The sequence below is a fragment of the Fragaria vesca genome, unplaced genomic scaffold (genome assembly GCF_000184155.1).
Source record: "Fragaria vesca subsp. vesca unplaced genomic scaffold, FraVesHawaii_1.0 scf0513126, whole genome shotgun sequence".
Lineage (NCBI taxonomy): Eukaryota > Viridiplantae > Streptophyta > Magnoliopsida > Rosales > Rosaceae > Fragaria > Fragaria vesca.
The window spans coordinates 493,672-508,934 of record NW_004443445.1 but is presented as its reverse complement, the minus strand read 5'-3'; the positions used below and the strand labels follow the sequence as shown (position 1 = coordinate 508,934).

Sequence of the window (15,263 nt, the reverse complement as noted above, 5' to 3'; positions counted from 1 at the left end):
CTTTCGTCGGCTAACGTGAACTTTAGCCGACGAAAAATGGTTCGTCGGCCTGGTTTTTTTATTTTCGTCGGCTAAAGCCTTTCTTCTGGTAGTACCACATCAGATTGGACTGAAAAATCTCTCGTGAGCTTGGGCAAGAAGTGTGAGACCAATTTCAACAACATGGCAATGCTTACGTTCCGCTAAACCATTTTGTTGAGGAGTATGAGGACATGAAATCCGATGATGAATGCCATGATTAAGTAAAAATTCTTTGAAAGCACGAGAAGTGTATTCACCACCTCCATCAGATTGAAACAATTTTATTTTAGCACTGAGCAAATTCTCAACATAAAGTTTAAATTTGACAAACAAACCAACAGGCCGGATGTGAAGCGGATGTTCGCACTCGGCTTAAAGTGCGGACGTCCGTCCGTTCTCCACCCTCCGGCGCCAACGACGGCGTGCCTCCACCCCAGAACACTCCAGCAGCCTCCCCGACCACTTTCCCTCCCCGGCGAGTCCGTTCTTTTCCAGTTTCCGGCGAGATCAACCCAAAACTTCAAACAATATCAATCTCGCCGGAAACTGGAAAAGAACGGACTCGCCGGGGAGGAAAAGTGGTCGGGGACGCTGTTGGAGTGTTCTGGGGTGGAGGCACGCTGTCGTCGGCGCCGGAGGGTGGAGAACGGACGGACGTCCGCACTTTAAGCCGAATGCGGACGTCCGCTTCTCATCCTCTCTGAACAAACCAAAAACTTCATGCTTAAAATGCATAGAATATAACCATAAGTAACGGGAATAATCATCAATAAATATTAAATAATACTTAATTATATCCTTGTACAGATGGAATAGATCAACAGTATACAGTAATGGTCTGGGTTTGAATTCAGGTTTTGATAATAAAGGTTGAAGATGTAAAACTCAAATAAAAAAATAAAAAAAACAGGGGTGACTCAAATAATAGATTATAGGAGTATATAGGGTTGAAGACTTGAAGCCCTAAGAAAAGTTTAAAATCATCAATGGTAACGAGACCATAGTGATCGACAACATGCATGACCATCCTCCTACTTTATTCCTATTGAGCTGTTCTATCTGGTTTTTAACAGCAGGGATTATTATGGATTCAATATGCATAATCATCATGAGAGCTGCAAGTCTGCAACGTTGTTCGAGTAGAAAATGCAGAAGGATCAGATTAGGTCAGCCAATGGATGATGTACGTAGAATTAGGTGGTGTTAACTTTTAAGATAAGGGAAGTTAACAAACAGGCTAGCGTATCCAAAATATTAGCATTTCTACACTACTGTGTATGCGTCAATTCATTTCCATTTGCACTCGACTCCATAGACACCAACCATCGATCATCAAGCATTCCATTTCCGGAGGTCTAAAAGTACTGCATTAGATCAGGTACGTTCTCAGTTGAGAATCCGATACACAGCTACAAACACCCAAATGATAGTTTTATTACAACACAAAGTTTATAGATACATGTCATGATTAAGGACACACATATAACTCTGAGAACTTAAGCTAATTAGCCGCGATCTGTAAGGACCTTTGAATTTATTTTCAACTGAAGGGAACGTATAGCTGAAAGAATCATATATATATATATATATATATATATATATAACTGATCAAATGTAACTTGTAAAATTAAAATTGCTCCAACAGCACTTAACTGGAAACTGAAACCATTGCAGGCTTACTACTGCAGCCAGCCATCGATCAATGATATTTAGATTCCCAGAATTTATTCATTTGAACCAAATAATATAAATAATTAAATATGAATGAATCCTTAACGTAAAACAAAATGAATGAATCGAAGAAAACAAGAATAGGCGCACCAGGACAGAGGCTGATGAAGAAAATGGTTCAGTCACAATTTAGCAAAGACATAGATGAACGACACTGATGCGTGACCAGGGTTGTAGCAATCTAAAACAGTTGTTTGATTTAGCTGGGCAGAACCATATTCCATATAGTTCTATAGTAACTACATTAACAGATGGTTAATTTTCTTCTTTCTAAGCAGCCTGCGCCTGGATTCAGAAATATCAGCTAATCAGTTCCATTCCTTGTAACTTTTCTCAATGCATAACCATCAAATTTTGTAGAGTCAAGAGTTGCATTAGACTAGGCAAATGTAATCTACCATTATCCTGCTCAGACACTTTGCAGAAGGAACAAACATACTAGACAGAGAAAGCAAAGTAAAGATTCACCACAACAGACTTCAAATGTCTACAACACTACCGCTTACTGGTGAAACTAAAGTCTCTCTGTAAACGAAAGCTCCAAAATTCAATAGATGATGAGTCTTGGTAACATTCTTGAATGTATTTTCCTCCGGATCATATAACACCAGGAGATGTGCACGCAAATCATAAACTAAAACTTCTCCACTCTCTAGAATGCAAAAAGGCTCCATGAGAACATCTTTCTTCCCTTCAGGAAAATCCTCTCTGGAACACCTCAAAACTTGAGTCCAAGATTGCTTGACCCCATACTCCTTCATCAACCATATTGTGTTAGCATGACGCGGGCCATCTAAGGGATTAAACACACAAAGACAATTTCAAACTACCTTAAAACCGTGAAAGAAAATATTAGCATCGGGTAATGGAATCATGTCAAGAAACTTCTCCTTCACCAAATCGAAAGGCAAAACTGTTCGGCGACAGTACTCTACATTCCGTGTTAACCAGTGCAAAGCTCCGTTCAAAAAGAAACCCCGGCCTGATATGTCAAGAGGATTGGTAATAATGGGGAGCACCTTCCATGAACTCGTTTTTAAAGCAAAAATCTGAATGCGGGTTTCTTCATACGTTTTATACCCCACTATGACCTTGTAATCATCAGTGGCAGAATCATAACCAAACCCCCAAAATTGGAAAATCATATAATTAGGGTCGCATAGTTTAGGATTAGTTCTCGGTAACTTCCTGGAGTACCTAGTACATGGATTCCATAACAGGAAGTGTCCTCCATCTTCTTCTTCTTCTTCTTCTTCTTCGGCTATAATACATATCAACCCATCGCAACAACCCACATACTTTCGACATTATAATAGCGCGAGAGAATCCGTCCCGGAAAATCAAGAACTCTGTTGGCAAAAGAACCATCACTGTGATCCTTCAAATCCTTCAGTGCTTCGTAGTCTAGAGATTGAGGAGGGTCCAATGAATAAAGGAGCCTTGAGGTGTTCTCGGTGATGCCCTCTTTTGAGTAGCTCAAGAGCTTCTTTGTGAAGTAAGGGTCGGAGATCAGAGCACTCCACCACTTGGATGCACACCGGAATCGCACCACAGATTTGACTGGCAGCCTCGCCAGAATCTCTGAAATTATTTCGCAGTCGAAAAACTCGCCGCCCTCCTCCTCCGCCATGTTATATACTTCACAGTGACCAAAGTCCCAACCCTAATATCCCAGTTTTAATAAGGTGGAACCCATTTTACTTAATCCATGCGCACTCGTTTTCAACGGTCCAGATTGGAAGTGATCCTGGTCTCTATGGTGAGGCCTTCTGTATGGGATCAGAGTCCTTCAACCCACCGATACCAAATTACCGAGCCAAAGTCTCTCTCTTTCTCAATCTCTCTCTCAAGCTCTCAGCCATTTCCAAATCTCTTGAGCTGGTTTATTACACCAGGTTTATTACCCAATATTTATTTTCATCTTTCTGGGTTTATTGCTTCTCTTTCAGTTGTAGTCATATTGTTCATCATATGGGATTTGCTTTCTTTTTGTTTTTGATGGTAATTTTTTTCATCTAAAGCATTGTAGAATATTGATTCATTGATCCAATTGGGGTTGGTGTTCATCTGGGCACCATTTCCTTGAAGAAAAGGAAGCAACTTTAAGTAGCATATATCATATATTCAATTTGTGATCCAATGTTTTAAGTTGTTTCATGTCCTTTGCAGAATACCCAATCGTCTTTGGAGAAGGGTTTGATTTTGAGCTTGAACTAGGGGTGATACAGCTTCGTTTTAATCTAAAAGATGGTAAAAGATCAAGCTTTACACATTGTGTTTTAAGTACTTGAGAATAGTTTTGTGTAGTGAAAGATGTTAAGGTTACCAAAATCGCGTTTGACAGGTTTATCACTCTAGTTTTGTGGATGAGGAAGGAATTACTAAAGCTTGTGGGTTCCCTCTGCTGCCTTTGAAAAGCCATATAAAGGGTCCTGCTCCTGTTTCAGAACAAGGTATTATTTATATGGATATCGTACTGGTAATACATTACGAAGCTGGCTCGTTTCGAATTGTTGCGCTCTGTTATGTTTTTCAGTCTGAGGAAGCCTTCTTCTGTGCAGATAGGACTGATATTGTCGATGAGGCAATTACATTCTTCCGCGCCAATGTTTTCTTTAGAAACTTTGATATCAAGAGCTCTGCCGATAAGCTGTTGATTTATCTCACATTCTACATTAATGTGGCTTTGAAGAGGCTGGAAGGTTGCAGAACTTTGGCTGAAGGTACCAAGGCGATCATTAATTTAGGTCTGGAAAAGGTTCCTGTGCCTGGAGAGCCAGGTTTCCCTTTGCCGGGCCTCTTTCCTTTGCCTCAATCTGACAAGGAAGCAGGTGAGGTGTCATTCCTATCTGTGCTTGACTTTATTCTTAAGGATTTATATTATTTTTAAGAAGTGTTACAATTCCAGTTATTGCAGATGTTTATAGTAGATTTTTGTCTCGTTTGATTAACTTCCTAGCTGAACTGTCCGGTTTCTCTGAAATAGAGTTTAGGTTTCTCAATTGTTACTTAAATGGATTTACTATCTAAATCAGGAATTGGAAATATCTTATTATTTATTAATTCTTCCTGTTTTCACATATAACATGAGATATGCCTTCTATGTTCCCATATATGAGTAGATGGTCTTAAATCATCTAATTGGTTCTGAATCATCCACGCTATCTGACAAATGGAATAGACTACAGCTTGATGCTTAAGTTAAGATTTTTACATGTCTCCATGATGCTTAACTTGATTTGTTAATACAGACATGTAATCTCCTTTTGAGAGAGCATTGGAATACAACTGTTGAGACTGTCATATTACTTGCTCATTGGCATTGCGCTTTGACTGTCTTGTGATCCTTACTCCCATATGATGTACTGAGAGCTCCAGACCTTTAAACTCATATTGTTTATTGTTTAAAAAAATTTCAATGCAGAATTGCTCCGAAATTATTTGAAGCAGATAAGGGAAGAAGCAAGTGGGAGATTGTTGAGCGTTGCTTATAAATCTAATGGGACTCCTAATAAATGGTGGTTAGCATTTGCGAAAAGGAAATTCATGAACATAATTGTTCCATCATGAATTTCTATGTGGCATATCCATTCAGTAACTTTTGCACATAGTTCATGTCTCAAGATCATATCAAGATTACAGAATCTGGATTAAAAGGTGTTGCACTTGTCTTGTATTGGAATTTTACTTCTGGACATAATATTACTGGTATTCATTATTCTAGACCTCAGATGTTCCTTTTGAACCTCATAATTACGTCTGCTGTAAAGGTTTCCTATATTGAATTTTTGGACAATCAATCATCGCCTTTGATAAGAGATAACTTTGTGGACAGATTGTTTTTGTTGTAATTGGTTTGATCATTTGCATTGAGAACCATAAAAGAAAACATGCATTATCATCACAAATTATAAGAACATTAGTATGTAATGAGCTGAAATCATCTGGTCATAAATTTGCAGAAATGTGGTTTCAAAATCAGCACTGCAATGGAATGGTCATTTTCCCAAAATAATATAAAAATAGATTTGATAGGATTGGGCATGAAAAGACTAGTACATTTCTCCGAATGCAGATATGTCTTCACAGTAACCGTACTCGTCTTCATAGTAACCATACTCGTCTTCAGAGAAATCATACATGTCAGCAGAAAGCTCAGACTCCCCATACTCTTCATAGTTGTCCCTGTAGTATTTGTCAGCACTTTTTGAACCCTCACAGCTGAATTCAGTAATATGAGAAGCAAGCTTCAATATTTCAGCATCACCCTCATCAAAACCTACACAATCTCTTACATCCAAAAGAACAAGATCCTTGCAACCTTTTAGTAACTTCACAAGATTATCCCGACCAATATGTCCATTTATCAAGCTCAACTGCTTCAGCTTAGGGAGGTGGCTAACAATTTCCATTGCCTCATCTTCAGATATACGTGTATTAAACATATGTAAACAAGAGAAATTTTTACAGCAAATGCTGATCTGTGACAGGATTTTCTCCATACCAAAGCTGTCTGCCATAAACAATGTCTCCAGGTATTTCCAATTGCCAATAATTTCTAGGATTCTGTTCAAGTTAAAAGTTTGTACAAGCCGAGGTAGTGCCAGAACCTTGAGGCCAGGACATCTGCAAGAAAAAAAAGGAAACAGGTAAGAACCATGGCACAGTATATATACTAAAAGAGAGCACAAAAGAATTAGATGAATTGGGTATTCTTAATATCTGCCGGATTTATATAACCAATCAAACAAAGCTAAAACAAATGCCTGAAGCATGAAGCATTTAGCTGGAAAACAGACAGCAACTTAAGGTCTAAGGTTTGAGATAATAGAAACAGATTACATATTGAAATGCCTCAGGAACTTACACATCAGCAATATGTCTCAACTCTTCATTAGAAGAGTATACAGGTAGCCTGAGAGAAGTAGAATACCCCCTGCTACGATTTACAATAAACTGCACAAATGAAGCAACAGTGCAAAGACTCCGACGAACCTGATATTGATATGCACATCTATCAGCAAAGGTATTAAAATCCTGATCTTCATAATCAATGTCAAAGATATAACTGTCAGTCCAGAGTTTAGGAAATGTAGGAAATTCCCAGCACGAGGGATCGAGGCTTGCCCTAAACCATGTCTTGCATACAAAGGGAACATCCAAGAGCAGTGAATCCACACCTACTTTTCCAAAAATATTCACCAGGCAGTCTGTGTTTAGGTCTTCCCATCTTCGTTGATCCTTCATTTCCATAAACGTCTGCATGCAGAAATATTAAGTTATACAAACTGGTATACATATAGAACAAAAAGAAAAATATGAATCAGTGGATTGCTTTAGGTTACTTTGAAATGGAGAAAAGAATTACCTTAAACCCAAGAGATAGAGATGCTAGTTCTGTAAACCTCTCTTATATAATGAATGCATGTTGGGAGTGATTGAAGGGTTTTCAACTTTTACTCTTCCAGATTTTTTGTAATGGCCATGACCTTCCTTCTCCCAAAGACTGCCCTACGCATGGGATAATGAAAAGTTGCACCATTTCTTTGGGAAAATCGCACCATCAAACAAAATGCAAGTTTCAAAAAGAGTCAGCTTTGACCCTTCCATTTGTTGGACTCTTTTCCTCCTCTTGCAAATCCCAAATTGAGAGTGCTCATGAATTGTTTGAGCAACTAGAGTAGTAGTTATGATTTATGAAGGTCCACATGTGAACAGAAATTGCACCCTATGTATTCGATGAATAAGTATATATTCTACGCTCAAAGGTAAATATTGATATCAACAAAACAAGGCAGATACTGAACCTATAATACATGGATTTGGTTACAGAGATTTTTATTTCATCAAAGACAACAATCACAATAAATAAAACTACAGAAATTTTGGGGTGCAGATGAAGGACAAAATGCAATTAGCACCATATGTCTTGTTTGAGCACCATATGTCTGAGCAAATAAGGTTTGATCGAGACATTGCCTTGCACTTGCAGGTTAATGCTTAAGGTCTAGAACCAGCTTCTGTCATCACAAAGTATTCTCTTCTTCCATTGCAAGTGTAGGTAAGATAGCCATTGCCTCGCCATCAATAACAACAGAACCATTCTTAAAGCAAGCTGTCTTGAACTTTGCTCTGAACCACACGAAGAAAAACCAAACCCAAGTTCAAGTTGCAAAATATGTTAAACATCCACTGGAGAAAACTGTTTGGAAAATAATAATGTACTTACAAGTATCTGTTTTTTTTCTCTCGTATATTAATTGCTCGTACCTCGCCAACTATCTCTTCTCCAATATAGACAGGTGACCTGAAATGCAGACTTTGGGATACATATACGGCTCCAGGCTAAAAAAATACAATATCAATACCAAGAAGTTAGACAAAGGTACATATCAGAAATATTTCAGCAGAAGAGCCATGTTAAAAACATAAGACATATGACTTACAAAATGAGAAGATATGATCTTGGGAAACAGGCCAGCAACAAGCATCCCGTGGACCACTCGGTCTTCGAATCCAGCATTTTGAGCAGACTCAGAATCAAAATGCAGAGGATTAGAGTCATGACTCACTTTAGAGTAATCCAAGACCTCTTCACTTGTGAAAATTCTAGCTCGCTTTAATACATCTCCAGTTTTAAGAAAACTAGTTGCTGCTGATGAAAATCCTCTAAGAAAAGGTATGCTGGCTGACACTAAACTCCGTGTGAGCATAGCCATACAGATCTCCAATGTTGCCTCCCAGACTAGTATTCCAAACAAAATAGTGATGTCTGGTACTTAATTTTGACAAGAGAATGTAGAGCACATATCTTTATGTCTTCTGATAATAATCTCTTCTTCCAGCAATGTTTGCTCACATCTGTGACATTAAGATATGACCATCAAATTTACATAACAACTGGATGAACAAGATAAAGAGTCCATTTTTGAGCAGTACCTATGACAACTAATTATTAATCTTAGTGAAAAGTGGAAACAATGTACTACATGCTACCAACCATAATGCCAGAGTGTTCAACAACATAAAAACTATCGTCATTTTCAAAATAAACTAACTGATTAATCAACATCCCAAAAGGATTGAATAGCATATTCCAAAATAGTTCTCTACAGCCTCAAAAGGAGTTTTTGTTTAGATGCTATATAACATGAATGTAGAGGTGAAATGTGTCTATGTACCGGTTCAAGTATATAAATCTACATCTTTTCTAGGATAAACCACCTGAATATCAACATCTTTTCCTCATAGCAGCTCATACATGGTCTGTCAACATAGATATGCTGACAAATCAAAGCTAACGCGTAGTAGAGTCAAAGTCCAAGGTAATTAACCAAGCTATAGCCCGAGGAATTTGAATGACAAAACAAATACTGTTATACAACCACTGTTCACTTATCTAAACCCATCCTACTGCAGACAGCAACGATCGACATAGACCCGAAAAATGTACATTGCAACCAAACTTAGCTCAGCTAACAGTTAAACAGTCATCAAGATTCGATAGTCATACATATGACCTACATCAACTAACATACTTGCACTTTTATTTCCACATTAATTTCTACGGTGAAGTAGAAGCCATCGCAAGTCAGTTGTCAGAGGCATTATGTCGAACACCTGGTGGGCAATATAATGGGGTTTCAATTTCAATAAAGCATATAGTCAGCAAAATGTTTAAAGCCACCAACAATATGCAGATAAGATTCATATGAAGGTGTGAAACAAAGCAGTAACATTAGACAATGCTTGCCCCATTAACAATGGGAAGACCCGAATTATAGTAAATATGGCAAAACAGAGTTGAAACAGAGATGTGGGTAAGTAAAATGTATAGAAATTCAAGAAAACTGAACTGGGTGATTACCTGATCCTGATAGTCCAACTATGAATACATCCACTTGGGCTTAGACTTGAGAGAATGCATGTGTGTGTGTGACGCCAAACAATACTGGGTTTGTAGTTTGTGCCATTTAGTAGTGATCTTCTCTCGTGACACCAGTTGGCGCTATAATAGTATAACGTACGTGTTATCTTCCAAGTTGATGTATTATTTTGTGATGTAGAAGTCACTAGACGGAGCGATATCGGTTTGTGTTGTTGTAATCGTTGACTTGCAACTTGGGAAGGGATGCAAGTGCAACTTTGAAGTGAAATGAACGAAGAGGCTGCTGGGTATTATAAATAGAAATGGCAATTCTGTAATGTGAACAAACTAATGAAAAATTAAGCTGATAATCATTTGAGTAACTTGATAAGAAGATTTACATTGCGAATTGCTTCAATAAAGCAATTGAAATTTACCAAACAATGCCTACAATACAACAAGAATGACACAGCCATGCACATAACCTCTAAGACAACAGTTACCCCGAAGAACCAACTCTAAAACTCGATGCTTCTTTGTAGGCGCCAGTGAGGACACTGATTTGAAACAACACAAATGCAAGTCCTTTCTCTAGGTAGGCAGATTGCTACTAGTGCTTTTAGCAGGAGCTGCAGGACAATTGGAAGTAAAATGACAGAGGTTGCATTTCCATCGCTCTTCCACGGGAATGTAACTGGCTTCTCGCTTTCCTTGCCAAAACTCAAGAGAAAACTGAAGTTGCTTCTTAAACCCATCAGAGTTGTAAGGAAATTCATCTTCACCGATTACTGAATGGTCTTTTTGTAACTCATATCTGACTCAAAAGAAACTGCATCAGTGTCTAGCAATCGGGAACAAGTTAATTCCACATCAACAAAGAATTAGTGGATCTATGCATCCAAGCTAACATCTATGACTGAGGTTCAGCAAATTGATGCTAGACAGGGATCTCACATATAATTGGGCTGCAGCCTCTCCCCTCAGCATTATACATAGTAGATTTTAGAGCTGCGCTCTAAAGCTAACCAGTTAGCTTCATATTATGAAACAAACAGACCAACTTTGTCAGTCACATATCAGCATCTCCACCATTCAATTTTTAGGTCATCATGAGCGACGTGATCAACTCAGGGACCTAAAACTGAATGGCGGATATGCCAATATGTGACTGAATAATTGGTCTAAAGGATGTTTAGATCTGAAGCGTTCCTAGTAAAATTTAATCCATACCAATGCAATTTAGCTATATTTCTTAGTATATTGGTTCAATTCTTCTACCTATTTTAACTACTACGTAAAATCTCTTCATATAATGGGAACTTCACCAATTGTATATGCCCCAAAATATGAGCAAATAAAGAAGGAAAATTCACCATCATAAAACATATATTCTATAGTCACCTTAATAGAAGTTGGTCATCAGCAAGGGGTAGCGTGATCCAGGTATTTTTATAGTAATTCACCACGTCATCAAGGGTCTGCAAACCAAGTAAACGAAATATGAAAACATGAATTGAACTTGTGATAGGAAAACTCTATGTTACCATAATCTTATGTATGCACCAAGTCATGTCATTTGCAGGCTGGACACATCATCATCAAAATCAAATATAGTTAATTAGAGGTTCTGCTCATTGCCTAATGACTTAGCCAGAGGGCAAGCAGAGACCTGCTTTAAATATATGGTAATATCAGGAACATTATGAACCAACAGAACCAGATTTATCAGACTAATATTTCAACTGGATAGTATCTTTACCTTTGCTGGACACCCTGATTTAGCCATGACCTCCCTGATTTCTTCAGATAACTCACAATCAGGATTTAAGGAAAAATGATCATAGAATTGGTCGGAGGGGAATCTAAAAGTAACTAAGATATCCCACAAGTGCTTGTAGAACATCAACTGAAACCTGCCAAAATGGATTTGCACATCATGACTATATTATAGGGCCTTTTCTCATCAATGGCAATGAAAGCCAACAAGTGCATACCTTCCATTCCTTCTTTGTGGTTCGGAAGGAAGTGTATCTTTCACACGAGTCTTTGTGTCAACTAATAAAGGATTTCTCTGGGTTTCTGTTGCCGGCATTTGAACCTCATCAATCACTCCCACCATCCATATACCTTCTCCAAAACCTATACTGATATTATAAGAAAGATAAATCACTTAAGGAAAGAAGATAGGACTTGAGAGGATCAATGTTCTAACTTTATCAACAAGAAAAGGATGTAGACAATTCAAATGCATTCCAAAAAAAGAACATATGAGTGCATCAGTTCAGGGGAAGCATAATGAATCATTTTATAAGAACCAATCCTCTCAACTTATCAAAAGTACAGGAATCCAATTTTACTTAAGCTTCCTCTTCGTGTATCATTTCCAATCCTGATCATCATCAACAGTCAATTGTGTCTATCATACTTTTTTAATCACATTGAGCATCCCCACTGACTAGCCAAAGTTTACTTTATTGGAGCTATTAACTGATTAAGTATAGTTAAATCTAACTTCAGCCAAATCTTATATCAATATTTAGATAGGAAGGAAAGAGAACTTAAACTTAAAACTTTTGAACACTGTCTATTCATTTCATTTGACATGTTTGATTTTAAATTAGTTTGGAAATACAATAAAAATTCAATTTTTTATTAAAAAAGCTAGAACCGATGGAGTAGAACTGTAAAGGTGCCTAGTCATATGACAGTTTCTCATCATTTAGCTAGTTAAAATGGCTATCACACAGTTGAGCATGATAGCATGTAAAAAGTTTAGTTGGTACGGATAATTCTGTCAAAAATGCACGAATCCAAGTTAGATCCAAGCTCTAGTGAAAATGATAAGCAAGAACTGGAGCTGTAAGTTTGGCCCAGATGTCATTCTTTACAGATGAGAAGTACTGTATCCCATAACAAAAATGAGCCATCGGGATTGATGACCCAATAATATCATTGTCTAACTCATTTTAACTAACGATTATCTCAACAGGCGTTTTTTTTCTCACATAGCCAAAGACTAATATCAATTGTCCATTTTGGACATTATATGCTGCATAAATAATGGATCAGGATTCAAAATTTAATCAAGAGACAACTGATGATCTAACTTACAGAAACAGCTCTCGAGTCAATCCATCAAAATATAATTGATTTATGCCGGTAATAAAACTCAAAAGCCTCAGAGCCCAATAATCTTCTTCTGAATTGACATCAACTTTAACTCTTGTAACAACCTGCAGAGAAAAATAACCAGATTGTGATTAGTATAGGAATCTAAAACCATTGATTCAGTGCTTGACATGTGCATAGCAGCATGGAGGTATGAAAGAGGAGGGTTTTATTCTAATAGTCAAACTCAAATAAATTCCAATGCTACTACCAAAAAGTATGAAACATGAGGAGCTTGTTCTTTTAGTAGGATGAAAACTCAGTTCATCTACAAGCTGACTATTATTTCAATATGCCATATCCACTTCATTCAACCACCAAATCTTGCTTGATACCATTTAAAATGTTGACGGTCAGAAAATTCATTGCCTCATGCTGCGAAAAACCTGAACATAGTAAAATCGGGTTTCTGATGTGTACCTCTTCTTCGAGTTTTGCATGGCGCTCTTGACCAGTTTTCATAGCCTGAGTGACTATTCTCTTACCATTGAGGAGACCAAACTCTTTTTGTTTCTCACACCATTCCTATTGCAAACATTTGAGAACAAATCTTAGTGAATCTTACAGTTGCTTCATTCAAATGGGAAATAGACTTGGAAGCATGAAACAGTAATCTCTTTCTACACAGATACAATCTATCCTAAAAACTCATTGTAATAATCACTTCAAACCTCAGCTGGACTCAAAAGTACAATAAAGCCATCCAAACCCATTTCACTAAAAACCCACAGGATTCACAATCAAGCACAAAGCTTCAAAATTGACGAAAACAAACTAAAACCCAATTACCCAAAAGATTGAACAAACTGTCCCCAAGCCATTTCACCATTATTCCATATACTCACAATCAAATACAAAGCTTCAAAATTGACCAAAGCAAACAAAACCCATACTCCCAAAACGATAGTACAAAAGAATCCATCCAAAACCCAGTTCATAAAATCCAACCAAGATTCACAATCAAACACAAAGCTTCAAAATTGACCAAAACAAACCAAACCCAGTTCCCCAAAACACTAAACAAAGAGACCCAAAAAGCCAAGAAACAATCATACCGTGCTAGTAAAATCGGTGGCGGACCAGGCCTTGTTGTTCCTGAACCGGTCCAATAACGATTCACCCGACCGGGTCTTCTTCTTGTTGAAGTCGCCCGAATCCTCGATATCGGGTTGGGAGCAACCCGAAAGGCTCCTTTTGGAATTGGAAAGGAGGGTGATGGAGTGAAGGGGCCTATCGAGGTTGGAAGGGAAGTGAGATGATTGAGAGGAGGATCGAAATACAGAGCGAGCGGAGACCAAGGCGGCTTCGAGCAGAGCCATCTCTTCGTCGCTCACAATCTCTATTGGGATTTCGGGCACCGAGAGGAGGAGGAGTCGTGACTCCGTCATTCTGTGATCAGAAATGACCGTTGGTTTATGGGCCAAGTTATTCGAAACGTCTTGGACTCTTGGCTTTGTTAAGGAACGTGCTCCTCACGTGGGTTGAACAACGATCTAGAACTCATTCTTATGTAACAGCTGATGCGACTGATAACAAAAATTAGGCTTCGATTATGAAAGGGAATCAGAAATTTCAAACTATCAACATCTGGAATGTCAGCACAAGAGAAAAACAAAACCTGAGGAAGGGGTGAGGATCATCTTGTTGTGTTAGGAAGTCCAGCCATATATGGCTTAATTAAGCTAATTAAGCAGTATTGAAGACATGTATGCCTACAATACAGGATGCATGGAAAAGGTAGTGTTCCATTATAAGTTTGAAAGTAAATGACAACAGAGTCCCATCTGATACAAATAAGAATAGGTAGGAAGCTCACCAGGCCCCGTCAAATTAACAAGGAGGTTCCTTGAGCATTTTGATGCAAGCATGGCTCAAGAAAGGTTTTGGTGGGCACATGAGCATTCTAGAAGCATCCGGAATATTATGGAAGGTCTTGGAAGCTTCCGAAAGTATCGGGAAGCATAATTCAGACAACTCTAGAACTCTCTAAAACTTTAAAGAGTCTCTAGGACACTCCGAAACTCTCTAGAACTCTGTAGAGGCTCAAGGCTTAAGACTACTCCGGAAGTCTCTAGAATACTCAAGGTAACACTTAGAGTTGTATAGAACACTCTAGAATCTCTATACTTATAAATGTCCTAGAATTGTCTAGAAACTTATGCAAGGGATGAGGATGCCTATAAATAGGGAGGCACCCCTCCCATTTGAGATATAGAGAGTTGGATAACATTCAAGCTCACTTGTAAAGTTTTGTAAAGTTCTCTTAAAGCTTAATGCAAGTTCTCTTTTTCAAAGATCTTCTCCTTTCATTCGGGTGTTCTAGCCAAAGTGTTTGCGTGAATAAGGCTGACTTAGCATAAGGGAAGTGCTAAGGCCGCACGAGAAGCTTAGGGAAAAAGGAAGCTCGTGACACTTTGCTCTTAAAACGTGCTTGTTTCAAGAGAATTAGCTGAAGCCTGGAATGTCAATATAGAGG

General features: G+C 38.1%; 5 protein-coding genes across 5 annotated transcripts; 1 reads left to right on the top strand and 4 right to left on the bottom strand.

The window, feature by feature from the left end:
* Window positions 1-2,231: 2,231 nt before the first annotated feature.
* On the bottom strand, window positions 2,232-3,382 carry LOC101294423. Its single transcript, XM_004309855.1, has 2 exons — window positions 3,052-3,382; window positions 2,232-2,545 (listed from the first exon to the last, which is right to left on the bottom strand). Exons 1-2 carry the CDS (start codon window positions 3,380-3,382, stop codon window positions 2,232-2,234), a joined length of 645 nt encoding a protein of 214 aa, XP_004309903.1.
* A 220-nt stretch (window positions 3,383-3,602) lies between these two features.
* Window positions 3,603-5,585, top strand: LOC101314243 (actin-related protein 2/3 complex subunit 3-like). The gene is made up of 5 exons (XM_004309842.1): window positions 3,603-3,647; window positions 3,922-4,002; window positions 4,097-4,205; window positions 4,314-4,583; window positions 5,177-5,585. The coding sequence occupies exons 2-5, from the start codon at window positions 4,000-4,002 to the stop codon at window positions 5,320-5,322; spliced, it is 528 nt and encodes a 175-aa protein (XP_004309890.1). The 5' UTR covers window positions 3,603-3,647; window positions 3,922-3,999; the 3' UTR covers window positions 5,323-5,585.
* A 219-nt stretch (window positions 5,586-5,804) lies between these two features.
* On the bottom strand, window positions 5,805-6,999 carry LOC101294132 (putative F-box/LRR-repeat protein 23-like). The gene is made up of 2 exons (XM_004309854.1): window positions 6,620-6,999; window positions 5,805-6,378 (listed from the first exon to the last, which is right to left on the bottom strand). Exons 1-2 carry the CDS (start codon window positions 6,997-6,999, stop codon window positions 5,805-5,807), a joined length of 954 nt encoding a protein of 317 aa, XP_004309902.1.
* Window positions 7,000-7,400: 401 nt separating this feature from the next.
* LOC101313951 ((R)-specific enoyl-CoA hydratase-like) lies at window positions 7,401-9,906 on the bottom strand. Its single transcript, XM_004309841.1, has 4 exons — window positions 9,620-9,906; window positions 8,199-8,613; window positions 7,982-8,097; window positions 7,401-7,884 (listed from the first exon to the last, which is right to left on the bottom strand). The coding sequence occupies exons 2-4, from the start codon at window positions 8,469-8,471 to the stop codon at window positions 7,779-7,781; spliced, it is 495 nt and encodes a 164-aa protein (XP_004309889.1). The 5' UTR covers window positions 8,472-8,613; window positions 9,620-9,906; the 3' UTR covers window positions 7,401-7,778.
* Window positions 9,907-9,932: 26 nt separating this feature from the next.
* On the bottom strand, window positions 9,933-14,517 carry LOC101313668 (exonuclease V-like). Its single transcript, XM_004309840.1, has 8 exons — window positions 14,406-14,517; window positions 13,843-14,313; window positions 13,208-13,312; window positions 12,731-12,852; window positions 11,614-11,763; window positions 11,379-11,532; window positions 11,021-11,097; window positions 9,933-10,433 (listed from the first exon to the last, which is right to left on the bottom strand). The coding sequence occupies exons 2-8, from the start codon at window positions 14,173-14,175 to the stop codon at window positions 10,211-10,213; spliced, it is 1,164 nt and encodes a 387-aa protein (XP_004309888.1). The 5' UTR covers window positions 14,176-14,313; window positions 14,406-14,517; the 3' UTR covers window positions 9,933-10,210.
* Between the last annotated feature and the right edge of the window lie 746 nt (window positions 14,518-15,263).

Bases quoted from the DNA above. Each gene is read 5' to 3' on its own strand.
- LOC101294132 (XM_004309854.1), bottom strand. From the start codon at position 6,999: ATGAAGGATCAACGAAGATGGGAAGACCTAAACACAGACTGCCTGGTG. The intron at 6,379-6,619 runs GTAAGTTCCTGA...TTTTTCTTGCAG, and splicing joins TTGAGACATATTGCTGATGT to ATGTCCTGGCCTCAAGGTTC.
- LOC101313668 (XM_004309840.1), bottom strand. From the start codon at position 14,175: ATGACGGAGTCACGACTCCTCCTCCTCTCGGTGCCCGAAATCCCAATA. The intron at 13,313-13,842 runs GTATGATTGTTT...TGTTTGCAATAG, and splicing joins CCACCGATTTTACTAGCACG to GAATGGTGTGAGAAACAAAA. The intron at 11,098-11,378 runs GTAAAGATACTA...CTTGGTTTGCAG, and splicing joins AATCAGGGTGTCCAGCAAAG to ACCCTTGATGACGTGGTGAA.
- LOC101313951 (XM_004309841.1), bottom strand. From the start codon at position 8,471: ATGGCTATGCTCACACGGAGTTTAGTGTCAGCCAGCATACCTTTTCTT. The intron at 8,098-8,198 runs GTAAGTCATATG...GTATTTTTTTAG, and splicing joins AGATCATATCTTCTCATTTT to CCTGGAGCCGTATATGTATC. The intron at 7,885-7,981 runs GTAAGTACATTA...CGTGTGGTTCAG, and splicing joins GAGAAAAAAAACAGATACTT to AGCAAAGTTCAAGACAGCTT.
- LOC101294423 (XM_004309855.1), bottom strand. From the start codon at position 3,382: ATGGCGGAGGAGGAGGGCGGCGAGTTTTTCGACTGCGAAATAATTTCA. The intron at 2,546-3,051 runs GTATGTGGGTTG...TTAATCCCTTAG, and splicing joins GCGCTATTATAATGTCGAAA to ATGGCCCGCGTCATGCTAAC.
- LOC101314243 (XM_004309842.1), top strand. The intron at 4,206-4,313 runs GTATTATTTATA...TCTTCTGTGCAG, and splicing joins TGCTCCTGTTTCAGAACAAG to ATAGGACTGATATTGTCGAT. The intron at 4,584-5,176 runs GTGAGGTGTCAT...ATTTCAATGCAG, and splicing joins TCAATCTGACAAGGAAGCAG to AATTGCTCCGAAATTATTTG.